We start from the raw sequence: 13,615 nt of genomic DNA on the forward strand, positions 1-13,615 counted from the left end.
CGAGCCGAGCCGAGCCGAGCCGAGCCGAGCCGAGCCGAGCCGAGCCGCGCCGCGCCGCGCCGCGCCGCGCGTCATCTCGCTGGGACAAGGTACCCAGAATACGCACGAGTCTCACGCTAACGAATAACTCGCCGCTTGGTGCCAACTGTTATACTTGGTTCCGTTAGGTTCGTTCGAATCGCGTTACGTACATAGCTCACGAATTTTCCTCACTTTTTTAACGCGTCAAACTTGCATAAGAACCTAGTATCAAGTTAGACAGCATAGGTAGACATCTACCTACCTCTAGATAAATTTCGGAATGTGGATTGAAGGTGTTGTTGACCGAGTGAAGCGAAACGTTGAGGTGCGGCAGGCTGTGGAAGACTCTAGCGAGCGGTGGTACCGTGTACTGTTCGGGAAGCTGCTCACCGCCCACCATTTTCGAGAACCCTTGTCTGCCGAAAACCCCGTTGAAAACCCCCTCCTGCTCGTCAAGACATGCTACGAGTCCTGTAACAACAACCAGACATCGAGTTCAAATCTTGTTTCTGTCGCACCATGCCACTTTACCACTTGTTTAACCGTTAGCCGCCACTTTAAATCTACTCGTTGCTCGCATTTCTTTTCAGCCGCTTCAACTACGCTAAACAAATTTTATATCTGGATATTCTAGGAACCGGTTTCGACCTACAAAATATATTCTTCCGTTTATCTTTACATCTTTCTATGCTGTAGACAGTGTAGACTGTAGGCAATCGTCAGGCGTTTAAGAAAAATCCAGAAAATGGAAACTGTAAGTACAAGTAACGATAAGGCAGAGTTCTCGATAGATTGAAATATCGACGTTTGCACACAAGGTTCGGTTCGGTTCGGTTCGGTTACGAATCGAATGCCGAAAAACGATACCCGACTACTTAACCCAGGCCATCAGAACACGTGTCACTTACGCAAGTATCTCGAGATCCTTTTTAACCAATCATTAGATCATTACCCTCTGACCGCTGCGTTTCAACGCACCGACAAGGTCGCGCGGTTCATCTTTTATACGCGTTTCTTCTTTTCGTTCTATTTTCTTTTCTTTCGCATTCCTTTTATTCTGCTACAAGTGTTGAAATAATTATTTCAATGGATGAGAGAGAATTCACCGTCGAGAACTGTATAATCCGAGTGACAATCACGTGCGCGCAAGGTCATACGCGTCGATCGTTGCACGAGGTCGCAGAAAATGAGCACAGCATAGAAAACGGGAACGGGAACGAGGAAGAAAATGGAAATTGGAAAAACGCGACAAAATGTCAATTTTTATCTTCCAGAAATCGTAACGGAAAACTTGTTCGTGCTCAGAGACAATGAGAAAACGTTTGCGAATCGACTTTCTTTCACCTCTTTTATTTTTCTCAAAAAGTCGCAATGTACTCATCCGTTGGATTACGCATAGTACTTAAAATTCAATGTAAAGTACAAAAAAAAGTAGCTAGCATTTCTTTTCTTTTCTTTTCTTTTATTATTCCTACTACCTACCTAATTCGATTACATAGCGATTCGATTAACCGCTGATTCAAAAAACGAGGCGACAAAATGATTTTGATCGTTAAGGCGTGGCATAAAGGAGTTTCTTTCGCGCTCGAACCAGATCCGAAACCCAAAGCCGAAGCCCAAGCCCGAACTCGAGGGAGTTAACTGCGAGCGCAGAAATCGATCGGCGGAAGTCGTTCCTTCCTATTCCTCTTTCCCTTTCGCTATATCGTTCCCTTTCTCGTTTCATCTTTAACCCATTACCAACATTCTCTATCGTATTTACTTCGGATTGTGTACGTCGTACAATTGTTAATCGTACTCTATGAAAGAGGTTCGCCAAATATGCGGCGATATCCCTGCATCGATTGGTTCAACAGTTTCGGAAAACCTTCCAAGAGCTCGACGATAGCTTTTCGCTGGAAATTAGCTCGTAATCCGATCGATCGAGTACTCACCTTCTTCCTATTATTTTTCCTCCTAAAAAATATTCACCAATCCATTATCTCGAAAACTAACATTCGAACAAATTTTGCTCGAAAACATCCAATTAGAAATAACAAACGTAATTATGTAGATTAAGTTAACGAATAAACGACCAACAAATAAATTTCTCATGCTCGTTCGAGTAAACGAAATTTAATAGCAACGGAAGGTTTGGTTAACGCGGTGCGTCACTTTGACTGTTTGCATCGACCGCCTACTTACGTTACCTATTAATTACGAGTTACGAGTTGCGAATTACACACGAATGACGCATTACTGCCATCTTATCGAATATTATCGAAACCTAACATGTATCATTTCTTCGAAAGATCGACCGCTTTCGACTGCCTATTGACACATTCACGTACGAATCGAAGAATATGAATATAGCAACGAAACGAAACGCAACGCAACGCAACGCAACGCAACGCATCACCGATTCCGATCACTGCTAACTAACCGTCATCCGTTCAGACAATTTCCGTTTCGATTCTTTGGTGAGTGAGACGAATGCACTTCTATCTAATGCGAGCGCAAATAGAAACAATTTACTGCACAATTCTCATTTTAACGAATTATTAATTTCACATCTAACCTTACCCTAAACCTAAACTATCGTTCACACCTTACACTTGGTATTTGCAACATTCAACATTTCTTCGTAGGTATCTCGTTGACGTATCGTTAGTAAATCTGACCTGCAAACCACGTGTTGTTTGTACTCTAATACATTTTTTTCCCGCACAATTCTGCAATTCTTTTTCGAATCGAGGTATTAAAACGACCATGAACTTGATGTGATATTATATTACACTATACATATATGTATTGTATAATAACAAGCGTACATCGTGTATTTTACTTAGCGTAATAAATTATTAAACGAGACATGTCCTTTCAAAAGTTTCAACGAATCGCTACTCGAGAAACAGTATTTCTCACCAATGCCAAAGTAAACATTTTTTATTCGAATGACATACATATTGTTTTTATTCGGAAGATAAGAATGAAACGTAACAAGTTGTAACTAGCTGTGATTACTATGATGGACAAATGTTGTTTCGTAGTCACATCGGCAAAGCAGTTTCCTTGTAGAATCGATCGTCAAAGACATGTTTCTTATCGCGTTTATCTTAACGAGATTCGCGTGCTGTTTCCATCGAACGCACAAATCCCGTTCTCGTAATTCGTAATTGACGGGACGCGAAACATTAACGATATCGGAATTCCCGTTCCTTTCAACAACTTGGCCGTACTTACTGTCATTTTCACGCGTTTCCTATTTCCTTTGAGTATCGGTCGCCGAGCCAGCGACGCGGTGCGCTCGCTTCGTGAGCGGGTGGCGTTTCATTTCACGAGGTACCCGCATTACGATTACTCGCGTTCCGTGTGACTCGCGTCACACCGCGTAACGTACCATAGTACTTTTCTTTCGATTTCTTACAATTTTTCGCCGTGGTTACGACGAAAATTCACTCTCGCCCTTACAGGACATGCACGCATACGGGCATGCACACCCGCATGGATATCCTGTACATACCGTAACGTAACCTTACGCGGCGACAAACAAACCAACGAACGAATGACGCGCCAAGTGTGCACTGTGTGTATCGATCCCGAGAGGACACACCAAGAAGACGATTTCGAGCGCCACCATCTTCCGTCTCCGTTCCTCTTATCTCGTACGAGAGGTGCTGTCTCTTGTGTTGGTGCTTTCGTTGGAACGCAATCACGATTATTATTTCAGCTACAACTTGTATCTATGTATTTACGTACCTCTAGGTACGTGCGGACGTGCGTACGTGCGTACGTGTATTCCGAGGAACTAGAGCAAACAAATCACTGAAACCCGATCACGCACAACGTATTTCTCCTTTTCCGCTATCTCGGCCAACACAATTTTTCCATTCTATTCGCACAACGTTACGATTACCGAACGAACAAAGGGATTCGTCACGCGACTCTATTCATCGATATACGCTTGTCAAAAAGGTTCCCTTACCTTGATTTTCTGTGAGCAATTTAAACGCTAACACACAACGTAACAACACATACTCCACGCCCGATCAAGGCCCGAGCTCAACTGAAACCCGCCGCCAAGTAGGGTGGCGCTGCATGTCGCTACGACCAATCCCAGTATTCCCAGTTCATTCCAGTGCACAACCGCGCGATTTCATTTTCATCGCTCGGGGGAAAAGCTGCCGCAAGCTCACGTATTCAAAGTTGGTACAAAGTTTGTTGCGCCACATGGCAAAAATTCACTTGTCTAACATGTGGACCGCATGCGTGTATATGCATATACATACATACACAATAGCGACTTTTTTAAATTGCTTTAAATTATTTAATAGAAAGTACGGACGCGTTTTAAAGGATTTTCGTCGTTTTAAAAACCCGCTACTGTATATGTGCATACACGCGCATGCGTTCCACATTTTAGTTGGCTGAATTTTTCCCACGCGCCGCTACAAACTTTCTATCAACTTTTAATACGTGAGCTTGGACCCCCAGGCTCGAGCCCTAACACGTAACACGTAACACCCAACACCCAACATCCACACCTCGCCAATGTAAAATTCATGTGACAGCCCTGTAGATAACATGTAATCTAACTTCAACATACGGATACGGTACACTCGATTCGATCAACAAATTTACCTCTATAACGTATTTCTTTTAATCCGAATTAACATTCGAGCGTTAACTCGAATCTGTTTTTCGAAAAATAATTTCAACGTTAAATATTCTCTGCTTTCGTTGTTCCTAATCGGATCGCTTGTACGAGGAGTGCAACATCATCAAAAATTAATTAGAAAATCGGTATTTTTAAATTATCAACATCCAACTATTTCATGTATGAATATTACTTTTTATTGACAAATCTCTGTATATTACGTTCTCTTTATCATTAATTATTTATAAACTTTTTACATTAACCTGTAGGAATAATATTATATAATATGTACAATGTTTCGTTCGTATTCACAATTGGTATCGCCTCCTACATGAACACGCCATGATAAACAGAATTGTTGATTAAAATAAGATGGATTAAACTTGTTATATCTTCTTCTTTCAACTATTTTTGTTCGCCGCTAAGAGACGCTAACTTATGCTAGCAATCGTCTGGAGCAATATTTTATATCCGTCGAGTCGTTTCAACATTTGATAAATATGATCAAAAGTATGGTAATTATTTTCTACTTTTAAACGCGACTGGATTCAACTTTGTGTGTATAAAGTGGAATGACATTTTACCTTTATATACATTATCTATTTATTCCAACAAAAGTAGCAGCGATGATACGAATAATCTCTAGTGTATCCCTCAGTCGATAATCGCCGCAATAACCGTTTAAACTCGTATTAATAATAATAATAATAATAATAACAACAACAACAACGGGCAGCGGCAATCATTCTCTCTTTATTTCCTTTTTATCAATCACACACATTTCACGCACCCATTTCAATGTAGGTACACACGGTTACATTAATTTGTTCCATGTTTAAGACAGAATGTAACAAAGCGCAGGTGACTTTGTCCTATAAATGAAACAAATTAATACAACCAAGTAAGGTTAAGTGTCACGAAAATATTTTACTTTTGTTTTACGATGGCACGCAGCGCGGCGGTTCCGAGTAGATCTTATGCATTTAATCGAACTCAATGGTCGTTTAAATTGTTTAGATGTAGTCGGTTCCTTGATAAATGACGACAATTCATTTTTTGTTCGATCGTTAATGTGTCGTTCGAACTTTGACGTGCTAAATTTCGAAAAGAGCAATCTTCTCGGATTTCCGAGTATAAAAATATTCAAATTATTACATGTAGATATTGCTTTTTCGAAGCCAACATGGCATTTAATTTTACCCGAATACTGGTTGCAGCGATTATCTTACGTAGAAATACTATTATAACGAGCATACTTCGGTACGCTGTTTGGCCTCCATAGAACGTGTCTCGTTTCATAGAATCGAGGCTTAGCTCGACGTTAACTTTATCGTATTTACAATTACATCATCTCAGGCATCAATTTATTCACGCTACACCGGTCCACGATACGTGTGACTAGTAATAAATGTTACTTAAAAATAATTTAAATATCTTTCATTAGCTAATAACTTTTATTAGCTAATAATAATAATAATAATAATAATAATAATAATAATAATACGTGCACACGCGCGTATACATGCGTGGAATCTCTCTTTCGCTTCCTCTTTCACTTTCATGCGCTTGCTTCCCATCGTTTTCTACTAATCTTGTCTAAATGGAATGATCGTTGCTGTCGAACTGGGATATTAGAGTATTTTATAAAAAAAAAAGAAGAAAAATCGGTAAAAGGGTATACATACACTTGTATGTTTGTATATCGACTACGTACGAGAGCCAACCCTGACCAGGACAGACATACTTTTTTCTGTGTCACAAATTCAATTGTACCAATCACAAATCAGGAAGAATCAAAGTCAACGGTGCCAGTGTACACATTTTCTTGGTCAACGATTTGTCAGAATCAAAATAAGTGTCGGCAATACACGTTTTCTAACTGGGTGACTTTCGCGATGTAACGTCGATGTACACTGATAAAACGCTCTCCAAGTTAATCAAGTATGCTTATACAATTGCACATGACAGCTATACATATGTATATTAATTATTCAGATAAGGCCACTAGTGGATGATACAAATACAATATAAATATTAGACATAGATCGAAAGCAACGGTTAACGACTACATAATATGTCTAGAGAAGAATTATTTTTTCTAAACAAAGCTAAGCATAATACGTAAATTCTGGCACGCGCAGGACTCGAGTTATTGTCATATTTCCATATGCTCCGAATGAAGATGAACAAACGAAACCACACGGTGAATATCAGCCAATGTATTCAGCAGACCGTACTTTTAAATAAATTGCTACGCTATCGGGTCTTTTATATTTATCAAACGATGGTAAACAAAGCAAATTGAACAGAAAAGTTGTACAATAAACATACATACGCACGCACACATGTATGGTAAAACAAGGACGGTCGAATGTATTCGTCGTGTACGGAGATGTTTACACAGGTCAGCTTCGAGTGGCTCTGAATTACGACCAACTTACAGTGCCACATAATAAAGTGGTGGGAATGACAGAGGCACATGCACATACTAGTAATGCACGAATCGTAGCACGCGTATAGTAAATTTGTAATAATTAAGAACTTCCGAAGCTGGTTCTGGAGTATACTGCCGTTCAACAATCTCCGTTGTAATTTATTCGAAATGATTAGTCAAATAAGTTTGTATTCGTGTTAGAGAAAAATTTTGATATCGTACTTTCTTGTTTTTATTTTTTTTCGTGTAAGTAAATGAATAAATAAATAAATAAATAATTTGGATATCTATCCAAAGCCGAGTAAATTTCCAGTACTGGAAATCAACGAGGATCGCAAAAGTTGGCGTCGCGGTACGACACCTGTCTCAAATACGAATGTTTAGTAGCCGATTATTGCAGAATAATTTTGTAACGACCGTCGTACAAGTTACTTTCGCAAAAAGTAAGAACAGAAATTGATTCTATTTTGTACATACTGTTACGAAACTGTCGTCTTGATCAAGTAAAATATTACTTTTTATTTTCATGATTTCCATTTTACAAAGTATTAACCGACAAGGAGGAAGGAGGCCGGTATTCCTCGCTTCGGTTTCTTTAATTCTTTGTTTGACGCGATACGACCGAAACCATTCGTTCACCATTCTTTCGTACCATTAGTTAGTACACTGACTCGTGAAATAAAAATACATTCTTCCTAAACATATGTAGAACTAATTACCTAATGCGTTGAAGATGTACGTATTAACAATAGACGATTCGTAACGATAGATTCGTATTTTTTCGTATCGAATATAATATTTGTCCTTTTCTTAAAAAGTCTACCAACAACTACAATATACAATACGATTCACGCAATGTCTGTATACAAACACGTTATAAATTAGAAAAGAAAAGGATAAATAATAATAATAATAATAATAATAATAATAATAATAAGAAGAAGAAGAAGAAGAAGAAGAAAAAGACAGAAATCACTAATGCCACGAGTTTCTCTTTCATCGAGAAAAATCATTCGTCGAATATCGCGATTGATTTTTCTTAGAAAAAGGTATGGATAAAAAAAGAAAAAGAAAAAGAAAAAGAAAAAGAAAATGGAAAAATAGTATATGTAGTAGGCACGTATCGATATTCTTTCGCTGCTTCGCCATCCAACTATTAATAGAAAGCATAGATTCGCGTTGAAATTGAAATTGAAATTGAAATTGAAATTACTGTATATCGACTTGTCTCGGTAAAGGATTAACGGATTCAAGCATCGCGAAAAGTTGCCTTTTAATTTGGATTATTGAGCGTTTTGGGAAAGTTTACGACACAACATACCCCATACATCACACACCATACACCACACACGATATTCCAGGCACTGTATATTGAGCGTTGCTTGAGCCAGATTTCATCTGGCTTAAATCGTGTGTTACAACGTTGACTCGTGAATTATCGTCGTGTCTGGATCACTGCTGCTATGGATGATGGTGGATTGCGGTACGTGCGGCGTTAACGTGATGGATGACATTTTTCTAATAGGTTTCGGTGAAGCCTGAAAACGAGAGATTGATTAATAGAAAAACATAAGAGCGATTTGCTATGTTATAACCGATTAGGTTATCTTTGTAATATTCACGGTTCTAAGCCATTACCCATTCTCTTCTACAAGGTGCTTCGTCGTCGGAATAATGATCGATCTGGCCAATGTCCGTTTCCGTTGCAACGGTTCTCTTTTTAGGTTGCAAGGTGGCATAATTGCGACAACCTCTGTTAAAGTTGTTGATATTCTTCTCTTCCACAATCTTCTCCTGACACAATACTTCCTGCGATTTACTTTGGTTATTGTTGGCAACGTTACTATTAGTCTTGTTGTTGAAGTAAAACGGTGGCATTTTCGAAACCCAATGATCGAGCCCTGAGCCGGCCGAACTGGTCGAGGCGGCCGACGAACAACCGGAATTGTTGGTCAAACCTCTTCGTTGGTAAAAGAGCATGTACGCGGCGTTTGTAATCAAATTGGTGTCGTTGACCGCTTCTACGCGAGTATCGTCGAAACAGTACCACTGAGTGTCGTAAGGATTTCGACAAAAGGCGGTATAGTGACCGCCTTGCAAATCTTGACCATGATGATTGCAAATCGCGTAAAGATCGTAAACGTTCTCGTCGTACTTTGGAATATTTTGCTGGCGAGGTCTCGGTTTCTTCCAAGGCGACCAGCCCAAGCCTCCTAGACTGCCGACGTTATTATGCGTCTGAACTCCGTTATGAGCTAGATGAGGAGTCATGTCGAAACCGTACAAAGGGAAATCGACCAACATGGTCAATTTGGAGGTTGATCTCTGCTTGGACTGCTGTCGAAATCTTTTCAAGTGAATAACCAGAATGTCTGGTAACGACCAAAGTCCCAATTTCTTCACGACTTGTTGTTTCTTGTTGCAATACGGACAGTGCCATGCGTCTTCGGCCCCTAATATCTCGGCTCTCGTATACAGATCGAAACATTCCTCGAGCGTAACAGCTCCTCCCACTTCCGAGTTACTCTTTAATTGTTTCACGCTCGCGTGTTCTTCGATTTGATCGGTGTCATCTTGAATGATATTGCATTTGGTCGATTCGTCCCATTCGAGGATCAATTTAACGTGCTGAGGACCAGAATCATCCGCGCAGAGAGCCAATGCTTGTTCGATTTGCTCCGTGTAAAGAGGATGTTCGACGCAAGGATCTATGCAAGGATGCTCGTCTTGGATAGGCGTAGCTGCTGGATCCGCGACTCGAATGTTGAAGAGGCCAGGACTTTGACTGGACGTAAGGACGTCGTCGAGTAAAACGGTATGCATCTCCTTGAGCAGTAGCTTTTGTAAATCTTCGTAGGACGTTTCCCTCGACACTTGCATCGTATACGGACTGCCGAACCGTTGCCTCAACTCTCCTTTCGCGAGAACGTTGATCCATACCAACAGAATGTATGCCTGCTCCGTAGGTTCCTTGAGTTGCGGTAGTTCTATACAGTAGAGTGGGTCGTTTTCCGTGATCACAGACAGAGGTTGGCAATCTGAGAAAGTTCTGTAAGGAATCATCGAGATGACGATCAGCGCGAGCTACCGCCTGCCTATTACCTATTACCTAAAATTACCAATAAAACGTAATACATGGCAAGTTTTACCTGTGAAATCCTTCGTCGTGGATTTCCGTGAGCAACATGTGATTTTCCTCGATACCGGTGTCGCTGGCCAAAATTTCCCTCAGCTCTCTCACGTTAGCCGCTTGATTTACGCTCACACCGATCTTTACTTGTCGCGGTTGCTGCGACGTATACAACACGTTTACAAACAGGTTCATTTGTCGATGACTTTGAGGAACTGGCACGGACACGCAGAGGAAAGGATCGAACGTGTTTGACTGCCGATGACATCTCGGACAAGTAAGACTAGATCGGAATTGGGCTTGAAACACAGCGTGCACAAACGAATTGTTGCACCGGACATGATTCGCTAGCGTTTCCGCGGCAACGATGTCGTCCGGTCTCCCAAACGAATTCTGAAATTCAAAATACGACAAGTAGTTGTTGGAATAGTTGTTTCAAACATATATATTCTCTCTTTCTCTCTCTCTCCCCCAAATCTTTACGATAATTTTCATTAATCGACGCTAAACATGTATCTCTGTAGGCGATGGTAGTAATCGAAAACGACCATGTATTAATTAATAATCCTTCGGCTTCAAAAGTCTCGAATACAAAACGTGGCTTGTATACTATCCGCGAAACACTTGATCACGCATAATAGTGCTTGTCCAAGGTCGCATTAATTCGTTGTCGTGTTTCCGCTTCAACGGAAACTCGCTAGCCTCGGCTTCCTCTTACGATCAAACAATATACTATGTATTTTTGCCCTTTTCTACTTAACGGAACGGAACGGAACGGAACGGAACGGAACGGATCGTGCAAGTCGAGTTGCCGAACGCGCTGCTACATACTAAGTAGTCACTTTCCCCTCGAGCGAGACCGAATTCATTTCACCAGTGCCAGTTTCCTATCGTAATTTAATAAGAAAAAATATAAGTAAAGGAAAACCGAGGGTAAATCGAAATACGTTGATAAAGGCAAGAAGAAGAAGAAGAAGAAATCGAGAGTGTATAAGAAAACTCTCGAACGACATACACATATTTATTAAAAACTGGTAATAAGAGATCCAGTAAAGGTGAACAAGTACGTGTATGTACGTAAACACGAGTTTCTTTACGTTAGCCGCATTAACTTATTCTTATGTCGATTAAATAAAATTCGATGCTTTTTTCCTAGTTCATCTATTACAACGAAACTTGTCATTATCGAAGTATTTTCGGAAATAAATATGGAAAATTGAGATTTTCGTTGTCGGTATCGTTAAAAGCATCGATTACCGTCAGAATAGTACCAAGTATCGATGATTCTGAAACTGTAGCCATGCTCTCCCATTTTCACTCGGGGCAGAGTGCTCGTTTGCCATGGAAGGCTTCCCTTAACCAGATCACGAAACTTGTACTTGTACTTGTACTTGTACGACCTTTGAATAACACCGAATCGAATCACCTTGAAACGACGCGACGCGACGCGACGCATCGCGGATAAACATACAGTAGTGTACCCTAAGCGTAACCGACCGATACAATCGAACGTACATTTAGAGTCATTTACGTGGTTTCGAGAGAACATGTTCGGTTTTCAAGGCGACTCGCCGTGTCACCGACTGGCTACAAACAACTCGGTCAACGTGTCCGGCAACGAAGGGCACTCGAGACTCGAGACAAAAAAAAACTGGTTAGGAAAAAGTAGCACGAGGCAGCAGCCGTGAACAAGCTACAGGAGCGGAGCGTCATCATCGCACACGCACGAGATCGTTAGTTTCTAATGTACATTATCGACTCGTTTCTTCGCTTCCTTATCCGATGCTCGATAAACACTTGGATCGTATGCGAGTAACGATCGATAAGATAGCAGCGAACAATGCGACTAAACTATGAAAGGAAAAGAAAAGTCGTTAAAAACCTCCGGGGGGGATGCGGAACGATACTATTCCAAACACCTGACCGGACCGGACCGACCCGACAAATTAAGCATCAACGACCGAACAAACCATCAAACGTACTCGAGGCTGCTAATTAACGCGTAACCCGCTTTAAAGGAAAGTCCAAGCGTTTCGTAAGAAACACCTTTAAGGAAAAGTCATCTCGTTTTACATATATTACAACTTTTGTCAAATAAATATACGAAAGAATTGGACAAACTGTCGATACAAATCAAGGTACTACACGTTCACGTACACGTATGTACGGGTATAATTACATTCCTGGTAGACAATGCGGACAAACTGTGATAAAAGGTGGCACACTTATAATTACGCTACAGAGAACAATGAATAATAAAATAGTCACGCGTAGAAAAGAAAACGGAATCGAACGTACAACAAGAACCAATTCGGTTCAGCTTCAGAGTCACTTATTATTCGACTCTTGCACGATTACACGCTTCCGCGAGGAGATTATTTAGGGAGATTAGTCCTTGTTGAAAATTCTTTTACTCGCGCAGTTTACATAGTTGGTTGTGTAAAGTCGTATCCGTTGGTTGTGTCGTAATTAATTATCGACAATGAGAAAAACAAAAAGCAGAAATAATTTCACGCTTCGCTTCGACCTTCATCGGCCTCTGCCGATTTCTGTCCTACCGCGAACTGGACGTCTATTGTTCGATAGGCAAGATGATTCACAGTTCTGTTTGCAGTCGTTTTTACTCTGCCTCTTACCTCATCGTTCATGTAACCGCGATCGTGTAGGTACAGTAGCCGAAAAAAATATTTATCCAGCCATCAACGCACCCACATTTCATTATCGATAACCTTCTATCTACACAGAATATTATTACATCTCGAGAATCGAATGCATCGAAAGTTGAGTTGACAAACAAATTATTACAACTTGCAAACGATATCTACTTAATTCGATATTAAAGAATTCATCGGAATAGTTAGGTAGAATGAAATTCGTCAAAATACACACGATTACTATGATTAGAGAAATTGATTTTTTTCTGGTTGCGTAATTTATTATTCAAGCATTTCACGGGGTGAATCAGCCAACTAAAATTCTATCGGTCTGTCTTGCCCTCTGCGTCTACGAGACATGACGTATTCGCGCAAAGAATATTCCATTATTCGAATTTATGCTTAACGGCTCTACACTAGACGCGCCCTCCAACTTTTCACGAGCACCTACCAAGCTCGAGTTGTATCATGTAAATGGTTTCTTTTTAGGGAACTAGTGTGTTTTGCACGTCGAGATGTTCTTCGCCTTTGATTTTCCTTCTCTGTTCTTCTGTTTCCACTTTTTTCAACATTCACATTTAAAGCTTGTATCGTTCAACTTGCATAGGGAAAGGTTTCACACGATATACTTGTGTCAAAATTTGTCTCAATTATAATAATTCCTTTTTCGTCGAACAAAGAGAGTGAGAGAGTGAGAGAGAGAGAGAGAGAGAGAGAGAGAGAGAGAGAGAGAGAGAGAG

General features: G+C 40.4%; 2 protein-coding genes across 7 annotated transcripts in view; both read right to left on the bottom strand.

Moving 5' to 3' along the window:
- The window catches only part of LOC128872789 (protein tweety), an 8,528-nt gene extending 4,438 nt beyond the window's left edge, over positions 1 to 4,090 (bottom strand). For 4 of the 6 annotated variants that reach the window (XM_054115827.1, XM_054115825.1, XM_054115826.1 and 1 more), the window contains exons 1-2: positions 3,986 to 4,090; positions 284 to 492 (exon numbers count right to left, since the gene is read on the bottom strand). In XM_054115827.1, coding sequence (XP_053971802.1) covers positions 284 to 421 — 138 coding nt within the window. In that variant the 5' untranslated portion in view covers positions 422 to 492; positions 3,986 to 4,090. Of the gene's footprint in view, positions 1 to 283; positions 493 to 3,243 lie in introns of all 6 variants that reach the window. The other 2 variants (XM_054115823.1, XM_054115824.1) reach the window with 2 other exon arrangements.
- A 1,145-nt stretch (positions 4,091 to 5,235) lies between these two features.
- LOC128872239 (ubiquitin carboxyl-terminal hydrolase 31-like) overlaps positions 5,236 to 13,615 on the bottom strand; it is a 10,197-nt gene continuing 1,817 nt past the window's right edge. Inside the window, exons 2-4 of the mRNA XM_054114711.1 lie at positions 10,241 to 10,614; positions 8,730 to 10,140; positions 5,236 to 8,629 (exon numbers count right to left, since the gene is read on the bottom strand). Coding sequence (XP_053970686.1) covers positions 8,507 to 8,629; positions 8,730 to 10,140; positions 10,241 to 10,614 — 1,908 coding nt within the window. The 3' untranslated portion in view covers positions 5,236 to 8,506. The remainder of the gene's footprint in view (positions 8,630 to 8,729; positions 10,141 to 10,240; positions 10,615 to 13,615) is intronic.

This window comes from Hylaeus volcanicus, chromosome 2, assembly GCF_026283585.1.
Source record: "Hylaeus volcanicus isolate JK05 chromosome 2, UHH_iyHylVolc1.0_haploid, whole genome shotgun sequence".
In the NCBI taxonomy this organism is placed as follows: domain Eukaryota; kingdom Metazoa; phylum Arthropoda; class Insecta; order Hymenoptera; family Colletidae; genus Hylaeus; species Hylaeus volcanicus.